Raw genomic sequence first — 16,430 nt, 5'->3', positions numbered from 1 at the left:
GTTTCGATAAGTGACCAAAGTCTCACATCTTTCAACTAATTCGATATCTTTTGTCAAGCTCCGTTTCTGTTTCTTCTGAACTTGGTAAATCAAGAAAGAAATTATGATGGCGTTTCGTTCTGGTTGCGGCCCTCCAGCACCCTACTCCAAGTGATCTAATACTCATATCAAGGGATTTTCATTACAAAATTATATTCAGATGCGTTCTTTAGAAACAATTTGAACTCTTTACCTTCGCAATATCTTGCTTCAACTTGGCGACGTCGGCGGCTGTAGAACCTGCGGCCGGCTGACCGGAAGAGGTGTTGAGCTGCGCGAGAAGGCCGGTGAGTGACGCCACTTGCTGAGAGAGGCGGCCGATGTCGCTCGCCTGCTTCTGGATCTTAGACTCGATACCCTGATGTACCTGGAAACGAAACCGTAGTCTCTCATTACAATGCCATCTAAGTACAATGTATACAAAGCCAAATACAGACAAAAGTAGAAACGTATTTCAGCACCTTTTAAAATGTATGTCGCTGAGAGTTTAGACTCATAAAATGTTACAGTCAAACCTAATGTGAAGGATTATTTTTTAACATCGTACATGCGAATACTCAATTTGACATATAAGAAATTGCCCGGTGAAGGAAATACACATTGAAATGTAGTTGAAAACATGTTAAATTGTAATATATCGTTACCGTCATCTCTTGTTGCTCGTGGTTTTGTATAGCTGTATTCACATTAAACACCCTGTTGTTGAAGTCCAGGACAGCACGGCCCATGTCGCTCCGGACGGCTTGTATCGCCTGGAGGAAGGCCAACTGGGACACACCGCTTGAAGCGGGAGTGTTCGTCGTAGGGGCCATTGTCACCGTAGCAGGCGGAGTGGTAGAGGATGGCCGCCGCGTGCAAATGTTGTTGAAGGCGGAAACCAGGTTCTGCACCTCGCTCTGAAGATCAGAAATCTTTGTCAAGTAACCGGACTGGCGCGACTGTAGATTGCTAACCATGTTCTGTACGGCGGAGTTCTGAGCTTGGTGCTGCTGACGCGTCGCGGAAAGCTGCTGACGTAAAGCATCCAACGCCTGTTGCACGTTCACATTTCCATTGATGCAGTTCGCCTTGGGAACATTTACGTTTAACCCGCAGTTAGATGGGGCTGTATTTACAGGCGCCGGCGTCTGTGTCGTTGGTATAGGCTTCTGTGTCGTCGGCAGAGGTTTCTGTGTCGTCGGTAACGTTTTCTTTGTGGTTGGTGCAGGTTTTTGAGTAGTCGGAGGCTTGTATGGCGCCTTTGTTGTAAACGGTTTCTTGGAGGCGGTAGCGAATGTCTGTTTTGGTGGCTGTTTCGTCGGCGGAGGTGTCCTAACTGGTAGAGGAGGCAGTGGTATAAATCCCGCCGGAACGTTACCCGCTGATGAAATTGCTACAACAACAGCAAAGAGCACCAATAGTTCTAATTTTATTGCCATAGTAAAATTCTTAATCGTGCTGTTTGAGTAAAATATTTTCAGTTCCTTGATGACCGTTCGAAACTAATTTTCAATGTGAAATACCCGAAGTGAGTTGTGATTTCCGGATAGAAACAACTATCCTGTTCAATTATCGGCGACAATTAACCAATACACGTCAGATGTTTTATCTCGGTTTCAGAAGCCCCAACCTGGCGCGGTCACTGCGTCGCCGTTATCTGTATCCCGGCAATTTGCAACGGGCATCAGTTCTGGTTGCTTTATCGCGCCTCGTATATACAACCCCATCAGTTTGTCCAAACGGTACCATAATTTGTGCAAACACGGGTTGGGCAAATGTCATCAAATGTCTGCTAATGGTACACACAGACAAGCCGTGGGTATTAAGACTCTGGGAATGTTCTTGTTGAACCACGCCGCCGGAGAGGCAGCTGTGTGGGAATCCAACACTTGAAGCATAGCTTCGTGACAGACGTTGTGTCGGACATGTTGAATTTGGTATTTGGCATTTGTCCTATAAATAGTTTTTCTTAAATTTGGACACAGCCCGGTTCTTTGATGTCCGTGTTTTTCTTATCAGTTCAAATGGTATGAAAATAATTTCAGACAGATTATGGTGTTTTAAACTTAAATGTATAATCTTTCTGACAAAGCCTCACGAAAATTCTTATTGTTTGAGGCTGATATAAAATAATGAATAAAATACCTTATGAGATAAAGCATAGCAATATCAAGGGCAGATGCAGTCTTTGAAATAAATTGCATTTTGCACGTCACATCACTATGGGGGACGATTTATTTACTGTACATGTGTTTGTTTTAAATGTCCATGTATTTAAGAACATGGATGTGTCCAAATTATATAAAAAATCACTACCGCCACCAAGAAACCTTTGCCGACAACACAGAAACCTTTGCCGACGACACAGAAACCTTTGCCGACAACACAGAAACCATTGCCGACAACACAGAAACCTTTGCCGACGACACAGAAACCTTTGCCGACGACACAGAAACCTTTGCCGACGACACAGAAACCTTTGCCGACGACACAGAAACCTTTGCCGACAACACAGAAACCTTTGTCGACGACAGTGTGCCGTGCCGAAAGCATGAACAGGCTTTCAATGGCATTTTTTGAATAAAATTTTGTTCATTACTTCTTCATAATACAATAAATGGCATGTTGTGTATGTTATAGTGTTAACATTAATAATTGGTTGATTAATTTGCACCTCACTGTTCAAAGTAAGGTACCTATTTGAAAAGTTCTACTAGTATCTTTTTAAAGAACTTTGTGTTTACTTTAATAAAATGTGAATATTTGAGAGAATTTAAAATATGTTACAAAAAAACCTCGAGCAGCTTCAATTTACTCAAATAAGACACCCCCACCCCCTTCAAGTTTGCATCGAGGGCCTATCGTTCTCCATTTTACAACTAAACAAGGGGCTTAAAGCTAAAACAATCTACTTGAACAGGTAAGCTAACCTTAATCCTAGCTCTTGGCCCTCAAAGACAACTAATTTATTTTGATATGTGTATTTTAGAACGAAGCAAACATTTCAGCATCTCTTTTTGGGGGGATTAAAACTTATTTTACAATATAGGGTTGTGTGGCAAACAGAATAATCAGTATTAAAAAAAAACATTGATTCAAAAATAATCAGCTAAAAAAATGCCCGCCCAGTATTTCGAAAATATATACAGAAAATTAAATCTTCAAAGTTCTTGCCACTGATTTCTGAAATAATACTGGGCTTTTGAAGATATGGTGCTATTTCCTTAGAATTTTATATTCCTTATACAGTTGAATCCCGTTGGCTCGAACTCGCTTGGCTAGAATTCCTCGTTGACTCGAACTTGTTGTAAAGGACCGATTTCTTTATACTAAAGGTACCATGCCCGCTTGGTTCAAATTTACCAAGGCTCGAGGTATTTTAGCCGGTCCCTGGGAGTTCGAGCCAACGGGGTTGGACTGTAGAATATTTGTACACCTATTGCTGCAATGTGTGCATAATTTGTAGCTCTCTTAAGATATGTTTCGGCTTTTGAAATGTAAGAAGGTGTTTATAAATATGAGGCATTTTTGTCTCAATTCTTTAAAAATAACTAATAAAATAAATACTTTTACTGGTAATCGTGATGCATAGTGTCCTGTCTTTTTAAGGATGAGGCATTTTTGTCTCAATTCAAAATTAAATTCTTTAAAAATAACTAATAAAATAAATACTTTTACTGGTAATCGTGATGCAAAGTGTCCTGTCTGTTCAAGTTATTTACGTCTCGTGGAATATGTATCAATGTTGTACGATGGAGGGTAATGTGATCAAAAGGTGAAGTCGAAACAATTTGTGTACAGATTATTTTTTAGCCTTCATACATGTTGCTATTTTAATAAAAAAAATGCGTGAAGGCCACCAGCCCTTGCAAACATCACACAAGACATACATGAACACTACTTGTACAAATTTCACAATTTCCCCAGTTAACAGAGGGCTAAAATATCGCTAATATTTCTTTTTATCTGTACACATTAAATTTAAGTATTGTTTATACAAATTTTTGTCAACAACATAGTTTACTGTTTTATTCAACAGGTAGGTGCTAACAGAACTACGTGCTTGAACGAACGGAACGAGGACCCAAGCGTAAACACGGTGCTACCAGTATTATCAAAACTATGTTCTTGAATGAACGGAACGAGGACCCAAGCGTAAACACGGTGCTACCAGTATTATCAAAACTATGTTCTTGAATGAACGGAACGAGGGCCCAAGCGTAAACACGGTGCTGCCAGTATTATCAAAACTATGTGCTTGAATGAACGGAACGAGGGCCCAAGCGTAAACACGGTGCTACCAATATTATCAAAACTATGTGCTTGAATGAACGGAACGAGGGCCCAAGCGTAAACACGGTGCTACCAGTATTATCAAAACTATGTTCTTGAATGAACGGAACGAGGGCCCAAGCGTAAACACGGTGCTACCAGTATTATCAAAACTATGTTCTTGAATGAACGGAACGAGGACCCAAGGGTAAACACGGTGCTACCAGTATTATCAAAACTATGTTCTTGAATGAACGGAACGAGGGCCCAAGCGTAAACACGGTGCTACCAGTATTATCAAAACTATGTTCTTGAATGAACGGAACGAGGGCCCAAGCGTAAACACGGTGCTACCAGTATTATCAAAACTATGTTCTTGAATGAAAAGAACGAGGACCCAAGCGTTAACACGGTGCTACCAGTATTATCAAAACTATGTTCTTGAATGAACGGAACGAGGACCCAAGCGTAAACACGGTGCTACCAGTATTATCAAAACTATGTGCTTGAATGAACGGAACGAGGACCCAAGCGTAAACACGGTGCTACCAGTATTATCAAAACAATGTGCTTGAATGAACGGAACGAGGGCCCAAGCGTAAACACGGTGCTACCAGTATTATCAAAACTATGTTCTTGAATGAACGGAACGAGGACCCAAGCGTAAACACGGTGCTACCAGTATTATCAAAACTATGTTCTTGAATGAACGGAACGAGGGCCCAAGCGTAAACACGGTGCTGCCAGTATTATCAAAACTATGTGCTTGAATGAACGGAACGAGGACCCAAGCGTAAACACGGTGCTACCAGTATTATCAAAACTATGTTCTTGAATGAACGGAACGAGGACCCAAGCGTAAACACGGTGCTACCAGTATTATCAAAACTATGTTCTTGAATGAACGGAACGAGGACCCAAGCGTAAACACGGTGCTACCAGTATTATCAAAACTATGTGCTTGAATGAACGGAACGAGGACCCAAGCGTAAACACGGTGCTACCAGTATTATCAAAACAATGTGCTTGAATGAACGGAACGAGGGCCCAAGCGTAAACACGGTGCTGCCAGTATTATCAAAACTATGTGCTTGAATGAACGGAACGAGGGCCCAAGCGTAAACACGGTGCTACCAGTATTATCAAAACTATGTTCTTGAATGAACGGAACGAGGACCCAAGCGTAAACACGGTGCTACCAGTATTATCAAAACTATGTTCTTGAATGAACGGAACGAGGGCCCGAGCGTAAACACGGTGCTACCAGTATTATCAAAACTATGTTCTTGAATGAACGGAACGAGGACCCAAGCGTAAACACGGTGCTACCAGTATTATCAAAACTATGTGCTTGAATGAACGGAACGAGGACCCAAGCGTAAACACGGTGCTACCAGTATTATCAAAACTATGTGCTTGAATGAACGGAACGAGGGCCCAAGCGTAAACACGGTGCTGCCAGTATTATCAAAACTATGTTCTTGAATGAACGGAACGAGGGCCCAAGCGTAAACACGGTGCTACCAGTATTATCAAAACTATATGCTTGAATGAACGGAACGAGGACCCAAGCGTTAACACGGTGCTACCAGTATTATCAAAACTATGTTCTTGAATGAACGGAACGAGGACCCAAGGGTAAACACGGTGCTACCAGTATTATCAAAACTATGTTCTTGAATGAACGGAACGAGGGCCCAAGCGTAAACACGGTGCTACCAGTATTATCAAAACTATGTTCTTGAATGAACGGAACGAGGACCCAAGCGTAAACACGGTGCTACCAGTATTATCAAAACTATGTTCTTGAATGAACGGAACGAGGACCCAAGGGTAAACACGGTGCTACCAGTATTATCAAAACTATGTTCTTGAATGAACGGAACGAGGACCCAAGCGTAAACACGGTGCTACCAGTATTATCAAAACTATGTTCTTGAATGAACGGAACGAGGGCCCAAGCTTGAAATTTAATATGTTATATATAAAGGAACACGGTGCTATCAGTATTATCAGAAAGTTCTACGTGCTTGAAGACAATCACGAATATATGTTTTTACAGCGGAATGTGGGGGAGGGGGGGGGGGCTACCAGTATTTTCAGAACTTTCGGCCTTAATATACTAAGAAACAACAATACTGACAGCAAGGAACCCTTTCTCGTGCTCTCTCACACCAATACTATTGTTACTAATGTCTTCTCATGCTAGCCTGGCCCCAATTTCTCGAAACCTCTCAAGTCTTGAGACTGTCCGTAAAAATGACCACTGATGTAACATCAACCGCAAGTGGGTAATACTTTAAAAACAATATAAAACAAAATGGACCATCGACGACATACTGGCCACAAGTGTTTATCCTTGTTTTGAATGTTTCGTTAGAGGAAAATTCTCCAGGATGTGTCGCAATAAAGAACTTTTGATATGACCAAATCAACAAAAATGTACGTTTTTTGTCGATTTCATTTAAAAAAAACCGGACCATCGACGACATATTGACCACAAATGTTTATCCTTGTTGTGAGTGTTTCGCTGGAGGAAAATTCTCCAGGATGTGTAATAATACTTTTTTTAAGATATGACCAAATACACAAAATTGTACGTTTTTGGTCGATTTCTGTTAAAAAAACAAAAACGGACCATCGACGGCCATACGTCTCTATCCTTGTTGTGAATGTTTCGAAAGAGGAAAAATCTCCAGGATGTTTTATATTTTTTTACATATGACCATATCAACAAATATGTACGTTTTTTGTCGATTTCTTTTTGAAGTCATTGGGATTTCACCAGGTATTTTCTTCCGGCTTAATGTCAATGGACGTTTTTTGGAAAAGACACCAAACATGAATCACTGATGATAAGCAATGAAATGGATTGACTGAAGGGGCTCGGATTGGCTACATCGGGCACAGATTTCTCACATATTCTAAAGTGCCTTATAAAAGGAAAAAGCTCAGTTTTAAGAGCTTTTGGACTATAAAAGGAACTTATCCTGATGACGATCACGATCAGTATTTTTTATTTAGTAACATCAAGATTAAGTCATTATGAAATAAGCTAATTAAGCTAGTTACGGCCAAGAACTTTCGAGAAATTGGGGCCTGGGGCGATATTCATAAAATATCTTAAGTCATTTACTACCTTAAGTTACTTGTCTAAATTTAGTATCTCTTGAGTCATAAATTATTCCAATTTCCAAAATATATTATTTTCATTAACCTTATTGAAAAAAAACATACTTAAATGTTAAAAACACTTAAACATTTCTTTGAATTTGACTATAATCTTTTTAAGATTTCAACCTAAGTTAGGAAACGACTCGCTCTCACAGATTTACTATTTTTACAACTTTCTTATTTTTTGTCTTGGAAAGAGCAAATTTTGGCATAAATTTCTGCAAACCAATAATTTGAGGTTGCTGACAGAAATCAGATCGTAGATATTCATATTTCCATTCGAAAGTTAATGTTTTATGGCTTAAATCGCATACAACATTTTTTTTAACTTAAATATAAAAATCGGCGATCTCTATTTTGTAGCAGTCTTATATACCTGGTTTCCATGGATTTTCGCAAAAATTGGCTCGCTCCAAGACAAAAAATAATAAAAGAGTTGTCAAAACGTTCAATCTGTGAGAGTGCAGCTTTATGATGCTTAATAATTACCGGACCGGAACTGTTATTACTATGATTTTTAAGACCAGTTTGACTTATATTTCGCAATATCTGTTTAAATTTCCATCAGTGCCTTAAAGTGACCCGCATTTTTCCATCTACATGTAGGCTGAGCCAGAGGTTGGTCCCAGTTTCAGATTAACCGCAGTTTAAGGAAACAAGCGTATCAAAATCGCATTTAGAGTCTTCATTGGTTAAACAAGCAATTATGCGAGAATGACAAACACGTTGTGTGGATTACATAAACAACTTAAAATACGTTTAATGAAGAAAGTTTGGGGTACAATAACCAAAAACCCCACTCAGCATCACCCAAACACCGACATTCTGGGGTATTAGTTCATGCCATTTGTCAGACGTGGCACCTCCAGAGCTTTTTTGCGTGCTTTGGTATCTTAAACAGTACATGTATGATAGATGATTTTTTGTCGCATTTCAAAAGACATACTGAAATCGGGGTTAGGTTGCCCAACTACATGCATACAGTTTGTCAGTTCAAACTTTGTTAAGTGAAACTTAGAACGATTTTTTAAATAAACGGACGCCAACATGCATGTACATGTACACATGTCGATCACCGATTTATACTCTTAATGCCGGATAGTACCGAATAATGCCGGATAATACGAAATAAGTTCCAAATAATACATTTGTATTACACATTTCACTGACCTATAATCGCAACATCCTAGGTGGAAACCATGGTTTGGGCACATAGTGGTCTCATGTCTGTTTCAATTATTTTTGAGTGACCTCCTATGTGAATAAATGGATTGTTTCCCTTGGTTTAATTTAGCGTTATTGGTACATCAACTAGTCTTTAAAGGACATAAAAATATATGTCATATGAAAATGATTCGTGAAGTGGATATAAATCGAGCATCGTGACAGGGAATAACACGACACATATTCTTATCAGGAATAAGTTGCGTCATATAATGGTTTCTGCATTCTGGACACATATACCACATTTCATCTTCAAATCTCAGATAGTTTTCCAGTTATAGCCAACAATTTGACCACGACGCCGCCAACGACACAATGGCTATGACAATATATACATATAAATTTGTTCTTGCAATAGAACAAAAAAAGGCTACAACTAAAACAGTGGTAAACAAGAAACAGCGCAATGCGACGAAACTAGGTGTTCAATGATTGACTGAAGCCCCAACCGTTTTTTTCTATTTTAAGTAACATTGGCATTGACTTTGACCCTAACACATTCCCATGAAAGGTCTGAGGCTCCATAAACTCTTCCTATATACCAAGTTTGGTCGCAACAATGATGTCAACCCTAACTAAAGCTATTCAATACAAACCGTTTTCCTATTTTCAGTAACATTGACCTTGGCAATCACAAGCCAGCTGTCCTCATGGTCTTAATATACACCTAGTTTAGTGCCCATATGATAAATGCAATTGTACTTATTCGCCAGAAACGAAATGTCTATATCAAGTAACGGAGACCTTGACCTTTGACGGAACGGACCCAAAAGCAATCCAAAGCGAGCTCACTACGTGTTCTTATTATACACCGAATTCGGTGTTCATATGATGAAAGAAACTAGTAATTCGCCGGAAAGGAAATTTCTATATTTAGTAACGATGACCTTGACCTTTGACAGAACGAACCCAAAAACAATCCCAAGCGGGCTCTCCAAATCTTTTTACTGTTCACCAAGTTCGGTGTCCATATGATAAACGATAACTAACTTATGCGAAGGAAAACCCTAGTTTGACGAGGGTGCAGGACGAAGTGAACTATTACCCAAGTGAACCACTGCCTAAGTGAACCATTTGGTTACCCAAGTCAACCAATATATTGTATAGAGGGGCACTTCTTCAATAGGGTGATGTTTATGTGCGAATTACACCTATTAAAGAAGTGTGAATGACACCAATTAAAGAAGTGACAAACTGGACAATAGATAAAAGGTAGTATACAAAAGAAAATATTATTACATATTACATATATTTTATTCATTTTATTATATATTATTTTGATTTTTCTTATTATTCTTAACATTCTTAACATTCTTATTAATCTTATTATTCATCTTGTTATTATACTCCTTATACTTTGAGCTACATAGTCCCGCTTGACATCTTCGTCTTTTTTACGAAGGCATGGCTAGACATCAGCTGATAGAACGGCCGATCTACCACCTTGCATGTTCCATCTACCACCTTGCGTGTTCCATCTACCACCTTGCGTGTTCCATCTACCACCTTGTGTGTTCCATCTACCACCTTGCGTGTTCCATCTACCACCTTGCATGTTCCATCTACCACCTTGCATGTTCCATCTACCACCTTGCGTGTTCCATCTACCACCTTGCATGTTCCATCTACCACCTTGCATGTTCCATCTACCACCTTGCGTGTTCCATCTACCACCTTGCATGTTCCATCTACCACCTTGCATGTTCCATCTACCACCTTGCATGTTCCATCTACCACCTTGCGTGTTCCATCTACCACCTTGCGTGTTCCATCTATCACCTTGCATGTTCCATCTACCACCTTGCATGTTCCATCTACCACCTTGCGTGTTCCATCTACCACCTTGCGTGTTCCATCTACCACCTTGCGTGTTCCATCTACCACCTTGCGTGTTCCATCTACCACCTTGCGTGTTCCATCTACCACCTTGCGTGTTCCATCTACCACCTTGCGTGTTCCATCTACCACCCTGCATGTTCCATCGATAAACCACCGCTTAGACCGCTGGAGGTGCTGCAGCTGCTCAGGGGTTGCGAACATGAGGTGGCGCGCACCCTCGACTCTCACGTCATCGAGTAGGAAGCCATCAGCCTTGATGAACTTCCTGTCGATCTGAAATTACAATAGAATTTAAATCAATAAGTACATAATTTTTTTGATATGCAGAAAAAATAAAATGTCACATATCACGAATATGTATATTTTATTATTGTCAATTCGTATAATTAATCATCTACTAACTTCGAAATCTAGCTCATCCGGTTTCGGGTCGCTGGGTCGCATGGCCTGTCGGTGTTGAGTTGCGGCTCTCAGGAGGTTGGCTGGTTTGGTCCGGACCTGTTGGTTAATCTCAGCGAGCTATCTCAGGGCTTCCTTCACGATCTGGCCGGCAGGGCGAAAAGCACTTGCACCTTTGATCGCACACTGCACGTCCAGTAATTAAATCCAGTTTCCGGCTTTTCACGCTAAACTATAAGAAATTTGTGATAAATAATAATTGGTATCAAAGTGTAAGTGTTTAATATGCAAATAAAATGTCTTACAAATAAATACGTAAATACTGTTTACTTACTTTGACGTTATACGTGAAGCCGTCGCTGCCAAGCAGCATGCGGCCTCCGAGGCGCGTCCCCTTCTCGAGGATGGTGAACGTCAACGGGTCACCTGGAGCGACTTACTCATCGGGGTGGGGGGTGTCCTCAAGCCCATCGTCTTTTGTGTTTTGGGGTGGCTGGATCGGGACATCTTTATCCACGTTGAATGAGGTGTCGGGGATCCTGAATGGTTCCATCTCCACCAGCGTGTCTTCTGTGGACGGTAGTGGCGGCAGCACTAGAGAGATGGTCTCGTTGACTGAAACGTCGATGATGGTGTCGTTCATGTAGACCTCATCTGGGATGGTGCTGGTGTTGCTGACGCCTTGCAGGTATTGCATGACAACTCAATGGTGATCAGCTGCTTCTGCATCTAACGATACTGGACGTGAGAGATCCCTGTAATATATATGTAGTCTCCGTTTCTGTGGCCTATAGGTTAAGCGTCCGCCTACGGAGCGGGAGGTCGTGGGTTCGATCCCAGGCCGCGTCATACCAAAATACGTTAAAAGTTGGTACAAGTAGCTCCCTTGCCTTGCACTTGGCATTTAAAGGGTAGTGCTTGGAAAAGTGGTGTACTCAGTTATGGTTTAACCCAGGAAAGTTGTACCCCGTATATCGGTGCTTTACACCGAGCACGTAAAGGAGCCAACGGGTCTCTTCGTAAAAGAGCTAGGGTATCGCACCCGGACTTCCTTGTATCCCACCACTCTCTCTTCAGCGTGCTGTCGCTTCAGCAAAAACAAAGGACCCCGTTGGAAATAAGTGCTTGCACTTTCACGGGTTATCCTTGACCGCAAGGTCTAAAGAAATACATACATACATACAGATTATTAACTCTGTTTCAGCACAATAGCTTAATGTTAAATATGGCAGTTGTTCACAGATGGATTCCATGTGTTCAGTTTTTATCATTATAAAATAAATTAATATTTTATATTTTTGTACAATTACTCGCATTTAACGTAAAATATGCACTACTTACCATTCCAATCGGGGTCTGAAGTTGTTTCGTTAGGGTGAAATGTTGAGATTTGATTCGATTTTCGTTCTTATGTATTTGGACTTTTTGATGTTTGATATTCCTGCATGCGCTTGTTTTATTATTGATTAATAACAAATTTGCTACTCACATCACACTCACTACGTATTTGTAAGGGTTATTTTGCCAGCCAACTGAGGGGTGGGGGCACAAGACCGTGTGCATCCCGGCAAGAACCGCCACTGGATAGGGGCTAGAGACACGGTGAAGTTAGAATTTGTATTAATAATTGTCAATATAAATATTTTAACCTTAACCGTGAACAACTGTTACATGAACTTGTAATGTTTCAGTACATTTACTCTACATTTGGCATAATGAATGAAATGACATTGTTTATGATTTCTTTATTACAATTCCCTCAATAAATAAATCAAACTGACGTCAGTTGCATCACTTTCGGAGATGATTTGGGGTACTCTACACGCTCGTGATAACTTCCTGCGTTCAACGACCCACTACTTGGGGTACCCCGGCCGTCACCCGTATTTTCTTTACTTGTTATAATATAAGTAAAAAAAACAACAACATTCCCTTGTATGACCCAAATACTGCATCTAGGAATAATTTGTTATTGGATTGTTTGCGCCATTAGTGAATAGGTCAAACTGTATTTCTTGTCAGAACGTTTTGTTTTTGTTTTTTTTCAAGCTTGAATTGATTCCAACTTACATGGAGCTTGCGCAAGAACCTCTATATACACTTAAGGTAATTAGAAGGGCCATAACTCTATGGAAAACAGTCCGAGCAAACCTTGCTGATGGCAGGCACCACTAGGTTTTTTTACAAATGGTGCATGGCCAAAAATGTACATGATGCAGATATTTAAATTTGGTGCAGGGCTAACTTTTAATAGGTCGCATATTGGCAGTCTTTATGCCAAATGATGCACGGTTTGTAATTAGTGGCGACTCTTGATGTTTAAATAGAGGTACAAAGGTGCAAAAATAACATTTTTTGGTAACTCTTGAGAGTACTTTATTCAGTTCTTTCCTTGTTATGTCGATTTCAAGGAACACATGAGTCGATCATATATTGTGGAGGCATCAAAAAGAGCAGATTTTTAGAGAAAAAATACAATAAAACATGATTTTTTCCCATGACTTTATATAATTTGTATTTGGAGTTATACATCAAACACAAAATAACATATTATTTACTGGTGACAAAACTCTAGTAAAAACATAATTATACTGTTATTGATAAATAAAATATTACTATGGCAACCACATTACAATTCAATACAATATGAAACACATTAGGGGGATCAATCTAGAGCTCTTAAAAACTAATCAAAATACAAAAGTCTTGGCATTAAAAGCTACCAGAAATACAAAATAACAGGCATTAAAAAACTACTCAAACCATAAAAGTGTAGGCATTAAAATCTACTCATATTACTAAAGAATAGGCAGTCACTTTAGAAGTACCTTTTAAAAGTTAAGAATAAGTATTAAAAAAACTTATATTGCTATTGTGATTTGTGTCCAGAGTGGTTCAGTGTTGTGCAAGAAAACTCTTAAATTATGCAGAGATTCAGAAATAGTATATTAAATTAATAGTTTTAGTCGGTTTATTTTGCATCCTGTAGCTATACTCACTATACACACTATAATTCCAAAAGGTTACCAAACTTAGAATAAAAGTAAAATAACAAAACACTTAACACCTTTCCCAATAAGTCAGTTCAACCATTTTGAACAGAACAGAATAGAACATTTATTGTTAGCTTGAACATATATAGTTCATCGTTGTTACAATAACATAACACATGGAATGGCAATAATTGATATATGCGAGAGTGCATATACATTATATAAATATATCACATGTTAAAAGCAACAGAGTTTAGCATTATTATTCGAAGCGTTATATCGTAGCTTAAAGCTGCACTATCACAAATTGAATTTTGACAACTTTTTTATTTGATGTCTGGGATCAATTGATGCCAATTTTTACGAAAATCCATAGAAACCAGTTATATAAGACTGTTGACAAAAAGTCAGATCGCAGATTTTTATATTTTTATGTACAAAAATGATGTTATGCATTTTTTTAACCGGTAGTAGCGGTTTAAGCCATAAAACATTAATTTTCGAACGGAAATATGAAAATATACGATCTGATTTTTTGTCATCAATCTTATACTAATGGCCAAAAGTCGTGTCCGGTATGGGTTTCATTTGTGCCTTGCAAATCCTCAATGCTAATTTTCAACACATTACTGTACCGGCAATACTGGCTTGAATTCCGAAATTCCTTTTTTACTGAATGCATATTAATGTCCTCTTTCCATCGATACCAAATTTATAAGTGTGCGATATAAAACAAAACAGATATTGTAGACCGGACAAGACTTTTGGATATTGTAGTTTTTGTAGACCGGACAAGACTTTTGGCCATTAGTATATATCATTGGTTTGCAGATATTTACGCAAATATTTGCTCTTTCCAAGACGAAAAATAAAAAAAAAGTTGATAAGATGGTCAATCTGTGAGAGTGCAGCTTTAAAAGCATGTTTGCAATACAAACTCTTTAATTATCCAAAGATTCAGAAAAAAGTATATTCAATTTATAGTTTTAGTCGGTTTATTTTTGAAGATGAATATAGAAAATCATATGAATTTAAATGATGAAGAGGGCATACTTTTTCTATAGCAACATCAAAATTATTTCCACCAAATATTATGAGTCATAACCCCTAACGTATGAAACATGATTTCTGTTCATTTCATGAACATTTTCCTCTCACACAATTGGATTGTTTCACCTTCACGTACAAAAAGAGTTTCTTATTATAAAACAACAACATTTAAAAAACACCACTTGTTGAACAAGAGCAGTTTAAACAAAAAAAGACGTCAAAGTGTCTAAAGGTTAAATAGTTTCCCTTTCAATGGAAACAAAGACAACAAGAAAACCCTTACACTTTTATTATCAGTGAGAGTCAGCTCAATGAAACTTTTAGAACTTTATCTGTTGATCAATACAAAAATGGGTATTTTTTCATTATATTATATTGTATTTAAAATTGTTTCGTTTTAACTCATATTTCGCATTACAATTGCATTGATTGAAAAGCCAGGTTGTTAAAATCTCAAAACTGAAGATATCTTGATTCGCAAGTGTTATGACTTTCAAATTTAAAAAAATGCAGAACTTGTTCATTTGTCTACTGAGATGTTCAGTACCGTCGAATAAATAAAAATGTTGCCATGGCAACAACAAAATACAACATACTTAAATTGTTTAAAAAATAACAAATATGTAATGTATGTATTGACAAATCCTAATTATTTTGAAATCATCGAAGTCAGTATGTCATGGTTATAGTATCTAAAAAGTCATACACTTTGGTCTAGATTTCTATGTTTAAGAATCTCATCAAATAACTGGAACTATTTAGAGCTTGTTACCAATACAGATAAACATATATTTTTTTGATTTTGTCTTTACATGTTAAAGAGCTATTTTTCAAAACATATAACCAATTGAGATATTTGGTTACTAAATATTGATAATGATAACAGTAACCAATAAATTGTTACCATGGCAACCACAAGTATCCACTATCAAAGCAATACATATGAGGGATCAACAAATTTCATCTTTATATACAAAAACTCAAAATAGATAATTCATAATGTTAAGTCAATATGAAAATAACTTCCGTTGACTATGCTATGATGATTTTAAAAAGTCAAGAGAATATATATATAAGAAATATCAAAAGATTGCCACCAGTTAATCTAGAGGACAATTGTTTGCCTCAGTGTTAGATCGTAATATATCTCACCGAGTGATCACCAAGACATATATTTCACAAGCAGCGTAGCCGCAAATGAAACATTGACTTTTGGTGTTTACGAGGTGAAATAAATTGCTATCTTACACTGAAACCACAGTTTTCATTTTATTATAAACCTTAAACTGGAATTGAAAGTCAATTTATTACACTTTTTAGAAAAATGCACCAATTCGTTTCAGCACTTAACATCATTTTTTAAATGAGGTCGTTGAAAATGTGTAAATATCACTGTCGTTCAAGATCCATGTCCTTGATGCAGACTTTGTAAGGGAGTTCAGGCAAGACAATTCCTCCAGT

The 16,430-nt window shown here is 38.3% G+C and overlaps 1 protein-coding gene across 1 annotated transcript in view; it reads right to left on the bottom strand.

The window, feature by feature from the left end:
- Nucleotides 1-1,457, bottom strand: part of LOC128225968 (uncharacterized) — a 3,547-nt gene extending 2,090 nt beyond the window's left edge. Inside the window, exons 1-2 of the mRNA XM_052935861.1 lie at nt 684-1,457; nt 233-406 (exon numbers count right to left, since the gene is read on the bottom strand). Coding sequence (XP_052791821.1) covers nt 233-406; nt 684-1,457 — 948 coding nt within the window. The remainder of the gene's footprint in view (nt 1-232; nt 407-683) is intronic.
- Nucleotides 1,458-16,430: the final 14,973 nt, after the last annotated feature.

The sequence above is a fragment of the Mya arenaria genome, chromosome 3 (assembly GCF_026914265.1).
Source record: "Mya arenaria isolate MELC-2E11 chromosome 3, ASM2691426v1".
NCBI lineage: Eukaryota > Metazoa > Mollusca > Bivalvia > Myida > Myidae > Mya > Mya arenaria.
Note: the sequence above shows the minus strand (reverse complement) of the source record. Positions and strands in the feature narration are given on the sequence as shown.